General features: G+C 36.0%; 3 protein-coding genes across 4 annotated transcripts; 1 reads left to right on the top strand and 2 right to left on the bottom strand.

Moving 5' to 3' along the window:
* The first annotated feature begins 216 nt into the window (after positions 1–216).
* On the top strand, positions 217–749 carry LOC116139942 (phytosulfokines 3-like). The gene is made up of 2 exons (XM_031425586.1): positions 217–372; positions 478–749. Exons 1-2 carry the CDS (start codon positions 250–252, stop codon positions 610–612), a joined length of 258 nt encoding a protein of 85 aa, XP_031281446.1. The 5' UTR covers positions 217–249; the 3' UTR covers positions 613–749.
* A 2,609-nt stretch (positions 750–3,358) lies between these two features.
* On the bottom strand, positions 3,359–6,019 carry LOC116139954 (U-box domain-containing protein 30-like). Of its 2 annotated transcripts, XM_031425598.1 has the most exons (3): positions 5,922–6,019; positions 5,590–5,703; positions 3,359–5,350 (listed from the first exon to the last, which is right to left on the bottom strand). In XM_031425598.1, exon 3 carries the CDS (start codon positions 5,331–5,333, stop codon positions 4,008–4,010), a length of 1,326 nt encoding a protein of 441 aa, XP_031281458.1. In that variant the 5' UTR covers positions 5,334–5,350; positions 5,590–5,703; positions 5,922–6,019; the 3' UTR covers positions 3,359–4,007. The 2 variants fall into 2 exon arrangements, with proteins under 2 accessions (XP_031281458.1, XP_031281457.1); XM_031425597.1 differs by having other exon boundaries at positions 3,359–5,703.
* A 4,337-nt stretch (positions 6,020–10,356) lies between these two features.
* On the bottom strand, positions 10,357–12,453 carry LOC116139927 (protein PHLOEM PROTEIN 2-LIKE A10). The gene is made up of 2 exons (XM_031425570.1): positions 12,372–12,453; positions 10,357–12,073 (listed from the first exon to the last, which is right to left on the bottom strand). The coding sequence occupies exon 2, from the start codon at positions 12,064–12,066 to the stop codon at positions 10,774–10,776; it is 1,293 nt and encodes a 430-aa protein (XP_031281430.1). The 5' UTR covers positions 12,067–12,073; positions 12,372–12,453; the 3' UTR covers positions 10,357–10,773.
* Positions 12,454–12,617: the final 164 nt, after the last annotated feature.

Here is a 12,617-nt window from a genome sequence, read left to right as displayed (position 1 = left end):
AAATAAAACAAATCAAATTGTTATTCCAAAATTGGTATAAAAATTTATTATGATATCCTGAAGGATGTGGCTGACAGATGAGGTATTAAATTGCATAAAAGTAAAGCTCAGCTGATATCGACCTCACTTGATCAGATGGTGGGCACTATTCTCTAATGCCAATCACCTCTATAAATAATGCATATTTTGCAGGTTATCTCTAAACTTGTACCCATATCTACTTGAAAGAAGAGTCAGGAGAAGCCAAACATGTCTAAACTAACCACCCTTTTCACAGTAGCCCTTCTCTTCACCTTTATGTTATCTTATTCTGCCACCGCTCGTCCAAACCCAACTCTCATCGCTCACTCTCTTACAAAAACTCAACTTGAGGTACGTTCCTCCAATTCATTGATCATAATTTTACTTATCAACTTGATTACATATAAATACATGCATGTGATTTACATATACAGTCTTGATTTGTTATATGTGTAGGAGGTAGAGGCTGCAGGAAACGTCGTGGATGCAGAAGAGAGCTGTGAAGGAGTTGGGAATGAAGAATGCTTGAGGAGAAGGACCCTTGGAGCTCATCTTGATTATATTTATACACAGAATCACAATAACCCATGAACTCTCGTTCACCAAAATATATGTAATAATTGTATTCAATTACCATCAGTTGGTTAGTGATAATAACATATAAAGATATATGTTTTTCTCTTTGTTTTGATATATTATATATTTTATACGCATGTTCCAGGACTTCATATGGGATCTTGCTGTCTTGTTTAAGATCATTTAGCAGTTCTTTTTTTTTTTTTTTTTTTTTTTTTGTTTTAATATCCAGTCATAAAACTGGACCGTTTTGAAGCTGACTGAAAATCTCAGTATTTTCATCAAATTTCTGATCTATGGATTCTGTTTCTTTAACATAAGAATTATAAGTATTTCAATTCCTACTTGAGAGTTCAGACATAAGATCGAGGGCAAAAGAACAATTCGCTCTCATTCTTCGTAATAGTGATTCTTCATCAAACGGGGAAAAATCTGAAATGGAATGAAAATCAAATATATGAATTAATTATTCATTCTTGAAAATATATAAAAGATTAAATTTCCTGACATGTAAATTCCCAGTTATAAATTTTAAATTTATCTTTAGTTTTGTCACATGATTCGCATAATTGATCTTGACTTTAGAAGCTGCATAGAAAAAGTTTGAAGAAACAGAGAGTGCGTTTGATTGAGAAGAGATAGCAAAACACGTACGTCTGCCGACTGCCAATTAGAAATGAATTTAGTGGGGAAAGTGAGGGAGGAAAAAAAGGTATAATTTTGTCAACCCAAGTCAATCTTGATAAAATAAATGTCCATATTTCCATGCAGTTCAGCCAAATCATATCTTTAATCATGTGAGTTATCTCTTTGTTGTGTAGGGAGGGGCAGACAAAAATGTCAAACACGGCTGTGACTCTGAGATTTGTCATCAAATACAGGTGTTGGTGTAAGGGAAATTTGAAGTCATTCTCAAGAGTAAATCGTAACTAATACCATCGCTTCTTGTCTCATGTCATGGCTACGCTTACTTGAATTGCAAAATCACGAATGCAAAATTAACACAGAGTTTGACCTATGGATGGTGAGTGATTATATATGTTCCCCGTTAATTTCTACCCCTCGGCTCAGGTCAACAATGGTCTTGTCAAATTCCATCTCTATCAAATAATTTATTTAAGTCTTGTAGCTGCATTTCTATCTGAGCACAGAGTGCAAGCCTTATCTCAAAACAATCAGTCAACCCGTAGTGAGCTAAAGCTAATTCAAAGTAGCATGGAGTCAAAACGTAAATCTATTATATATGTTTGTAGCAGTAAATTTATTATATATGTTTGTAGCATATATAATCTCTATACCATAATCAATTTTCATAATCATCCACATGTAATTTTTAAGGCTTTCTTAACACTTTGCACGAGTAAGTTGTTGATGTCAAAATCATGTACCAACACTACTCAAGACTCCACAATCGCTGCACAAATCATACTCTCCTCTTAATGCTGAAAAAAATAGGAATTTGTTGTGTGAAATCATTTGTGGATTTGAATACTATCATTCTTGCTTGACCAAAGATGATTGTAACATACCAAAAGCTTTTCTTATAAGATACCATAACGATTGCAAATCCTATGCATGTACCAGAGGATGACCTCAGGTTGTTAACTGCCACAACCAACACTACGAACTAAGTAAAAAGAAGGATCAGAAACTTTTGAGATTTAGAGTAATTTGAGAGACAATCAAATTGTCCCTCAAAAGACGAAGTGAGAGGAACCAAAGAAATTCAATAACTTTGCTAAGACAACTTCCTCAGAATCACAAAGAAAAAAAAAAATATGCAGTCACAATTGGCAGTTCTTGTTACGAGTTATAAGAAGTTCCGGAAGATATCATGGACAAAAGTGGCCTCCACTATTAGAAGTGGATCGTTCATTCTGCTACCACCAATGCTGCAGAATCAACCACCACCCTTGGTTTCTATAGATGTCATCAGCATTAGTGTGAAAAATCTGTATCTCATACTGCAAGAAATTCATTTGCACCAGACAAACATCCAAAGCATGCGTCACTCCACATTATTTCTTCTTTTGTCACTTTAAAAAAAAAAAAAAAAAAAAAACCACAACTGGGTATCTATGCTTCCAAATTTAAAAAAGAATAACAGTAGTTTTAGTGGAAGGTATTGAAAGTGAAGCAACACTTGTTATCCGAATTCTGAATTTTCAGCAGAGACAGATAAAAGGCCATCAAACCAAAGCATTCTCAATAATTCTCAATACTAATGGTGAATCCTCAAACTAAAAGTTCAAATAACATCAATAAATTTCGTTTAGTACTTAGTACTACCATATAATTTCTCTCACAAACATCGAGGCACAGCTTTCTGGACTAGTTTATACGCTTTATGAGCCCTGTCTAGGGAGAAGGGCTAGTTAAGTGAGGAAAACGAGTTGAAGGACATGCAGCATGATCTAAAGATTAATAATGTAGGGGAATGCAGATAGTATCCATAGAGCTCAATAATTCTGAAGAGTTCGTAGTGACAGTGTATTTATGAAAGAAAGCTAACAGAATAATGATATTCAGTAACAGTAGTCCATTCATTTAAACCATATGGAGATGACTGACTATTTGAAAAACACATTCAGAAAGGTCTCCCAATCCACATAGTTTCCTTTTTTCTTCTCTTGTAATATAAACAGACTTATAATGACATAGTTTCCGTATCAGAGGTGCAATTAAGGGCAAATAAGCATGTTTAAAGCGGATGAAATTATATAAAGTAACGAGTTTCTGACTTAGAAAGATTTGAGGGAGCAATTCACTAGATTTTAATCATATCTCATGGAAAAAACAAATGGGTGATCATTGTACATAAGTTTTACATCAGAAGTCCAAAAAGAACTATAAACTCTAAATTAATGGAGACTAAAAATGAAACACCCCTTTGAACCCCACAAATCCCTTGAAAGTAAGGATGAAAATTTAGGGATCAAAATTACAGGGCAACCCAGTGAAAACTAACTACATTACAAATGAAAGCACATGGGTAGAGGTGCACTCTTCCCTGCATTTTCATATCCAACCTCCACTGCACTCATCACAAAGACATACTTTACACTGTGTTCCTGTTGATTGAAACAGCTGTGCAAAAATGGTGAGATTGAATCACAACCTCACTAAGGGATTATTGGCAAATGTTGGCAAAAATGCCAGCTTATAGACAGTGGATTAAGAGTTTCGCAATATGCAATTAGCTTAGAAGTAATCCACTTTATGATGCTTCTTCATGTAAACTCAACAGTAAAATTGAACTTCTTTAGTATACACAAGATAGAAAAGGGTACCTTAAGAACCCCAGTGAGCTCAGTTTTGAACTCTGTTCAATCCCAGAAGCACCTTCGTCCATTGGGAATGAAGTACATTAAAAAGGAAGCGCCACATAAATCAACATTTTGCCATTTTCTTCACTGTATGGTTTTCGTAAGCTTACACTTAGAAAGGAATATAGTAGCTGAGTAATTTAGACTACACAACTTCAAGAGCTCAGCCGACCGCTGCTTCAATACAGGACTGCAACCACTCTGTATTACTAGAAGTAGCTTTGCAGCCAAACCTGCATCCACGGCAAGTGAAGCACATTCATTCGGTGCAAGCTTGCAAACTGTCCATAAAATTGACAAAGCAAACTGGGTACAACTCTCTGATACTCTCATCAACAGTTTGACCACATTCGGTATTGTATTAGGACAATCTTTCAAAGCCAATCTTCCCTCAGGAACTGTTGATAAAATCTCTAATACATAAAGAGCAAACTCCAGACACTCATTACTCAAACTGGGCAATATATCTACCAACTGAGGAACTGCTCCAATGCTGACAAGCGAGTTCCTAACTGACTCGTGTGAACAAATTGTCTTGAGCAAGCCAAGTCCCGCCAGAACCCCATTTTGGTGCCTCTTATCCTTCACTAATCTTAACAAACCAACCAAAAGACTCAAGCTAGACACTTTTTCAGAACCGAAATCATTAGCTTCTATTAAAACTTCAATCAACCTAGTGCAATTGACCTTTGTTTCAATTGTTCCCTCGTTTAACATATCCACCATTAACGATATCTTTGCTGGCTGCATCAAATTCTTCTTTGATGCCATATCAAGATCCAAGTTGACCAGAATCCCAATTACTTCTGACCCAACAGCATGACTAGTGAAAGGACCCAACAAAAGAGAAATCAAACCAACGCCATTATTAACTACAACTGCCTTTTTCGCTGTAGAATGAGCAGTCACAAGCTGCCTAAGCTCTTTAAGAGCCTGAACTCTAGCTTGACCTTTAACCTTCTTTAAAGTCTCCAAAATCTCAACAGTCCGTCCTTGAACATCCTCCGACTTCTTCTTCATGGCAACATATTTACGGGAGAACCAGGCGTAAATAAGCTGCTGAAGAGTCTTATTAGGAGTGACTGAATCGTCCCAGAGTTCTTGCATTGTAGTAGGGCAAGTGTAATGACCCAGAGAAAACCACTTCAAAATGTTGGATCTTTCATAAGTCTGGCCGGTACAGAGAGTCACAGGTTCGAGCATCGGGTCTAATGAAATTGGACAGATAAACACAGATGGCACATCAATTGATTCCAACTCTTGTATCATTTTCTTCAGATCTAGTTTGTCGGCAACACCAGTATAAACTGGACCACAAGCATCACCACCTAAAATGCCATCTTTGACGGCTGTTTCTAGATCTAGAACTTGCCCACCACCACTAACGTCTAGCTTAGTTGGGTGATACATGAGCAGCTTTAGATACCCTACCAGAGTAGAAGAGGAAAGAGAGTTTTGTTTAACGAAGAGTAGTTAATAGATTTCAAAGCAAGCAAGAGACACCTACTACTACACTACACAACATAAGAAGTCTGTTGGAGGAAAGGAAAGTAAGGAATAAAAAAGGGGATAGGAAGGGTTTCTTTCTCTTTCATTGACAATAGGAAACAACAATGCTTATCAAAGGGGACATCTTTTCTCCATTCATTACTTTTTGGCTCTTTACCTGATCTCTTTCTCTGGTCAAAAGAGTAACGTTTATCATCATCATCTATAATAACAAAGACATGATGGAGTTGTAATCTCCTCTAATACCAAAGCCATACTTGATTCACTTCCCCTACAAGCTCAAAAAAGGATGAAATCATCAACCCCGGATCAGGCAATAAAGGTAAGAGAACAACCAAAAGTAAAAGATAAAATCCCACTCACACATCAACAGGAACAAGTAGCAATAACCCACCACCACAAATCAGATTACCAAATAAAACAAAGATAACAAATTTAAATTACGAAAAAATAAAAGACATAAAAAAAAGGGAACACTGAGAATCATACCTTGTTATAGTAGACAGAGAGAGAACGGCAGAAGTAAAGAAGAAAAGCTATGAGCTCTCTATCTTCTGCACAGTCTCCTCTACTGATCTTCTTAGGGGAAAGAAATTTATTTTTTTTTCTTTTTTAATCGTTTAAAGTTTTAATTTTTTTTTTCGGGAAAAACGATATTACCAGGAGTGACTGGCTATAGCCAGTAATTCAAATCTAGACAACTGTGCACCACACGTGCAGTGTTATCTTTAGTTACCGTTATATCCGGTTTTTTAAGTTATTAAGGACTTAATTTTTTAATTTTTTTGGTTGGTTTAATAAAAAGTAGGGGTGTTTTCAGTTCACTTTTCTAGGAGTTGAGGCCCCCTTGAGACTCAAAGAGGCAACCTCTGCCAGTAGTCAAATGACGTTCGATACTTCGATGTTGGCATGGGAATAATTACAGGTCACAATCCTTAAACGACGTCGTCATGTTATTTATGCTAAATGGGTATGAATTGGAATTCTGTCGACAGACGTCATGTGAAAGACTGTTGTAGTCTTGTAGATAAGAGTTGTTAAAAGACTCACTCCCAGTCCCATTTCTTTAGAGTGGACCATTCGATGAGAATATAAAATTTGTGTAGAACATATGATGAATATTCCTGATCATGAATAATGTCTAATATATAAGCTATCATTTTAATTTAAAGTCACAACTCACAAGAAAAGTAAGGAATAATTGGTATGTGAAATATTAACCATATATATATTTTATGATTAGAGATGTTCGGACCAGTTTATGCATACCTCAACTAATTTTTAAAATCTTAAAGTTGATAATTGAATAAACCTCCAATAACCATCTCTATTAGTAACCGAGGTAAATTAGGTAAATTGAACTCAGTACTTTTTTTTTTGATAATACTCTAAAAACTCTATTTCTATTCAACCAATGCACCGTCCATGATGGTTAATAATATCTTATTTTTGTGCATAAATATTGATGTTTTTTTTCCAATTTGTCCAGGTTTAACATAACAGAAAGTCAAGGTCATTTGCTGCGCAACAAGTACGCCCTCTTACAAAATTTCTGGTTGCGAATCTCACCATCTAACATATTCCCATGCACTGTATAAAGAGACCATATCAAAGTAGGCGTCAATACGTCGTCACTCATCCTTTTGTGGTTTTTTATATTCAGAAAGAATCGGTACACTGCATATTGTCTGCTGTATAGTATGCAATGTTATATGTAAAGTATAAGGAGCTTCATTAAATTTCTCTTCTTTGTTGTTTGAAACGTCTACCCACGCCACCTGGATCTTATCCAAGAAACTTAAGCATTAGACAATGGAACAGGCAAACTTAATTACTCCTTCTCCAGCAAAAATACTTCATTAATGGAGAAGTTTTCTGTTCCCTTGAAAAAAAAAAAAAGGAGCTTCCAACACAATTGAAATCAATATATGTACACCAATTACTTATTTATAATCTACTAAAACCCAACACAAACGCAAGAAGTTCACAGGAGCTTGAGTGAATACTTCCATGAGCAATATATATGACTTCCTGTTTCCCGGCTCCAATGCAGTACACGCTGGCCTGGTTGGACCAACAATCAAAAGCTTCCTCCTGACGTGGACCTAACATAAGCTACATCTTTTCTGAAAATCATAGTTGAATAATTTTGTGTTAAAGCTGATTCTTTTCTTTGCTTTCTACAGAAATTGTATATAATTAAGACTGGAAGGCTCGTGTGGTGGCTCCACTCAGAACGTGGCTTTCATAAAGTGCCAGCTAAGCATTGACCAGTCGCGGTTTTGACCACTTTGATCCATTCCATTCCATGTCCCCTCGTGCACTTTTGTTTGCTTTTTTGACAGCAAGGCACTGACACGTGGTGGTAGGAACAGTGAGGCGCTGCCACTTTTGCTGCAGTTTATTAATCTAAACCATTTATTTAATCACTTGGTCTGATTTCGATTTTGTTAAGTAGAAACAGCAGATAGAGATGCCCTCATTTGATTGATAATTTCAATGTTTTAGCATATAAAAGCATATTCCCAATTCAAGTCACACGCACTCCCATAATCCATGTTCTCTTGCTTCAATTCCCCTTTAAACTATTCAAATAAAATCTCTATGATCTATGGTATTAACAGAAAATAAAATCATACTATTATGTAGTAATAAGTGTAAATGATAAGAACCACAGACACATGAATTGTAATAACCATACTTTGCTTTCACAGTTCCACACTATGCCACCAAGGAGCTGAATTGAAGGTGCAACAAAGTGTTTGAAAATTTTCTAAAATGCTTTACTTATCACGTTATTATTGATAATGACAAGGCAGCTGCGCGTAAAATTTTATAAGAAATTGAGATAGAAAATGTTTGAAGAAATGGAAAGACAATGTCATTGATCAAGGGCAGTTTACAAAACACGACTGCCAATCAGAATTCCACCGCTGCTAGGCAAAAATCATATCTGACTCACGGCTGAGGAATTGTTTTTCCAATGTGATGGCAACAATGTCAAACACGCCAATGTGTTTATTTCTTTGCGGCAAGCACGGATGTGAAATTTAAAATGAAATACAGGGGTTAGTGTTACAGGAAGGCTTCTGAAAGGAGCACAAATCTTTCTCAAAGGAATATTATAAACTAATAATTGCAAGATCATCAATGCATATTTGACAAGCTGTTTCACATATGAATGGTGAGTTGTTTGTGAATGATTACACAGACGTTCCTGGTTAAATTCTACAGAAAGGATCAGGTCAAAAATTTAATCAGCAACTCCATCTTATCAAACCAATGTAGCTACAGATCTACTGGTGCTTTTAATCTTTTAATCTTCAGGATCTGGAAGTTTAAGTAATATGTGAAGTTTTAATTTCCAATTAAACAAAACAAATCCTATAACTTCAACTCCAATGTGAGCTGCAGTAATTCAAGAAGTGGGAATGGCAAATAAACTTTCACACTCAGACTCCACAAATGACTGCAGATACTAAACTCTACCTTTTTATCATTATTGGATTTGAATAATTCTATTCTTGAGCAAATATGATAACAAGATACCAAAATCTTTTCTTAAAAGATACCACAACGATTGCAAATCCTATGCATGTGCTTGAGGAGGACATGAGGTTGTTTCTTTCACTAGAAAACCAATTAACTCAATAAATAAAATAAAAAAGTGTAGAAATATTAGTGAGATCAATTATAGAAACACTTCTTAGATAAGAAATAATAATAGAGGCATTCACAAATTAGTGCCCATCACAAAGAAATAGAACAAAAAGTGAAAGAGAAAACTTGTATAGAATGAATTGCCTAAACGTTCAAGCAAAAACAGATACATCAGCTGACTTAGAGAAACAAAATTAAATTAGAAACATTGCCAGAATCACCCAAAAGTTAGTAGTACTTGTATTTGAAAGTGCTTGTTACAACAAAGATCCGGTAAGACAGGATGTGCCTCGATTAGAAGCTTTTGCAAAAGTGGCCACTATCTCATAGCAACCTGCTCCACTTCAAAAATCATGAACAAATAAGCACTAAATCGTATACAAGAAGTGGATCATTCAGATATCACATTGCCATTCCCACCTTTGCTGCACAATCAATAACCACCTTCGGTTCTATAGATGTCATCAGCATCATGTTTTAAAATGATTGTTGTTGATATCCGTATCTCATACTGAAACACCATTTTAGCAGTTAGCTTCTCCAATCACTATTTAGGGAGAAGGGCTAGTGGAAGTGAGGAAAACAAAAATAACTATAAAAAGTATAGCATGCTCGAGCAGCTCAACAGGGGGACCACAATCCACAAACCAGGCATCTCAAAATATTATAGGAAAGCAGCAAACATCAGAATGAATAAGTCAGTGTAAAGAGTCTACTTGCACAAGCCAAACCAATCTAATCAGTCTGTAGTAATAAATGATTACTGAAGGTATTAATCATTACTAATGAAGTTACTGACTATAAATCACAAATTTATGGAAGAAACACATCATGAGTACCAGAGTAGATTAACCGCTGAGCAAATATACTGCCAATTGAAAACAGTTATCCGAATATCCGAATATGAATCGCTAGAGAACCTATGATTCATAATTCCAGTAGCAAGCACAAATTTAAAAATTCTGCCAAAGACTGCACAAACATAAATAACCGTGACCGCACACAATTATCAATAATGTATTCTCAAATGAAGCAAGATCAATAAAACTGCCACTTAAAAAATAGCACCTACAATAAAAGCAGTAGCTGCAGTAATACAACAGTGATATTAGAAAAAAATTTAAACTAAACTTTTACATTTACAATTGGCTGCTCTCACTTCTCAAGCTTTCAGGAAGTTGTTTTCTTCTTGTAAAATATGATCAGTCATCTGAGCAAAAATTCGCAGCAAGTGCCATTTCTTTTTTCACTTTATCACATAAAAGAAAAGAAAAAAAATCTAATTTGATAGTATCTGTTCATTGTGATCAACAAATTGATACAAACCAGTGACATCACCAACTAAAATCAAATTTATACATCTGTTTATTGTTTTCATTATCACTAAGAATATTGAGTATGATTTTCTTAAACACATCTTAACTATCCTGTCAAATTTTGAATTTTTCCTTCTATATAAAGGAAAAGGAAATTCTACAAATAAAAAAGCTACCAACTCATACAAATAAAATTAGGAGAAAGCTAATTAATTCCTGGAGTATCAACCATGAAAATGAAGCACCACGGCATCTTTGTACATTCCCCATTAAGAGAGGAGAAATTCAGACCTTTCCCACGGAAGCTACAAAAGTAAGTGTTCTTCATATCTCCTTGATGTAAATTGCTTTGTGAAAAAGATAATTTAAGCAGGCATGAGAACCCTAGTGCCACCCAGGACATGTAAATATAAAGCAAGACATACGGTCACAATGACAGAAGATTTTGCACCAACATATCTGATAACTTCCAATCCCCTATCTACAACCTCCTCTTTTACTAAATGAAGACTTCTTTTCAAACCATCTGATAGCTTCCACAATAAGAACTCCACAATAGATCTTATAGCCTCAAATGTCACTCTCCCAGTCACATCAAGCACAAACTTCCTATTGCTGGGCACAGCTAAAGTAGATGACACCTTGTCAACCCATCCATTACTTTGAATCCCATCAAATGAGCTTCTCCCTTTCATTTGTTTCAAAGGTGCTTCTTGCTCCAAAGATTTGTCCTTAATTTCACTAGGACTGTCCGTTTGATCAATAATGGAACATGTAGAACTAGAACCTGAGTTCAAATTTCCTTTCGAACTTGTCAAAACCTGGTGAGATGTTTTCACAAGTGTTTCCACAGCACCGTTACAAACAGAAACCAAAATGTCCCTCACATTGTTCTGATGCTTGGGATTGGTCAACCCAGTGAAAATCTCATCATAAGTATTGATATCCATTGTCTTGTCAAGATAAACAGCAACAGCTGTGCTCACAAACTTCTGTATGCAATCAGCTATAAGTTCTTTAGACTTTTCATTGCAAACCGCATTTACCCATCCTGGCACATCTGATGAACCCTCTCCACAGGGAATGGCACCAGCTCCATCATTTAAGCTCAATCCATTAGTCGATTCACCAGGTGAGTAAAACCCTAAAACCAAGTTCCTCGCAAAACTACCAACCACCACCGAAACAAAGCCAGTGCCAGCGGTAGAGAAAATCTTGTCCATCACCCCATCACTAAAACTTGAACTTACCGACGCAGTCCTTGATTCATTATCAGTTGATGTTATCTTATACCCTCGCAAAATCCCCACAGTCAAGGCCTGAGAAACCCTAATTACAGACTGGGAAAACTCCTCAGATCTTGCAATCTTAGCAAATTGCTTTAAACTATTTGGAATTTGGTCAGAATCAGATTGCAAGAACTCCTTTAAATCTTTAGAGACAACACTCATCATCTCCGCAGAATCAGCGGCCAAGTCAACCATAGAAACAAAGGCTCCGAAGAGTTTGATCAATCTCTTCCTTTTCTTCACCACAGAAGGCCAATTATAAACCTTGTAAGCCCCATAACTGGAGACACCAAATAGAGCTAACAAAATAAGCCATTTCTTTTTCCTCTGGGAGAAAGTCAACGTCGTTTTCACCAATTGAAGATACATTGAACCCCTAGAGCCACAAGAATTGAAACCCCAGGGAGTTGAAACGAAAAATTAAGAAAATATATGGAAGAAGTAGGTACAGGCATGACAGAGATGATTTACAGGATCGAGCAATCTAGGGCATATTTTTTCTTATAATTTCGCTATATTTGTCAGAGTGATTGAAATTGATGAATGGATAAGTCTGTTAATGCAAGATAGATGGATGGATAATAGTAGTTACAATTTTAGAAAGGTGAAATTTTATATAAGAATTGTGGAGAAACAAGTAAAAGAAGGGCAGAGATGATGGTAAAGAGACGAACCTGAAGTCCTCAACCTGTTTGTTTCTGTTGCAGAAGAGAAGAGAGAGAATTGTTAAGTTGGCGAGATTCTGTTACATTTACGGCCATAGACCCCAAATAACGACTGATGATTGGCAGAGAAGCCTGGACCTTTGGAATTTTGGAGGCCCGATTTTTTTAAAAAAAAGAGGATATTTGCTAAACGGCCCGCTGTTTTATTCCAACTTTCAAATTACTGTACTGTGAAAGCGTTGGTTAGTCGCTTAA

Source organism: Pistacia vera, unplaced genomic scaffold, assembly GCF_008641045.1.
Source record: "Pistacia vera cultivar Batoury unplaced genomic scaffold, PisVer_v2 Contig36, whole genome shotgun sequence".
NCBI classification, from domain to species: domain Eukaryota; kingdom Viridiplantae; phylum Streptophyta; class Magnoliopsida; order Sapindales; family Anacardiaceae; genus Pistacia; species Pistacia vera.
Note: the sequence above shows the minus strand (reverse complement) of the source record. Positions and strands in the feature narration are given on the sequence as shown.

Excerpts from the sequence above, each read along its gene's own strand:
- LOC116139954 (XM_031425597.1), bottom strand. The coding sequence starts at position 5,333 with ATGTATCACCCAACTAAGCTAGACGTTAGTGGTGGTGGGCAAGTTCTA.
- LOC116139927 (XM_031425570.1), bottom strand. The coding sequence starts at position 12,066 with ATGTATCTTCAATTGGTGAAAACGACGTTGACTTTCTCCCAGAGGAAA.
- LOC116139942 (XM_031425586.1), top strand. The coding sequence starts at position 250 with ATGTCTAAACTAACCACCCTTTTCACAGTAGCCCTTCTCTTCACCTTT. Across the intron at positions 373-477 it reads TTACAAAAACTCAACTTGAG|GAGGTAGAGGCTGCAGGAAA; the intron begins GTACGTTCCTCC and ends TTATATGTGTAG.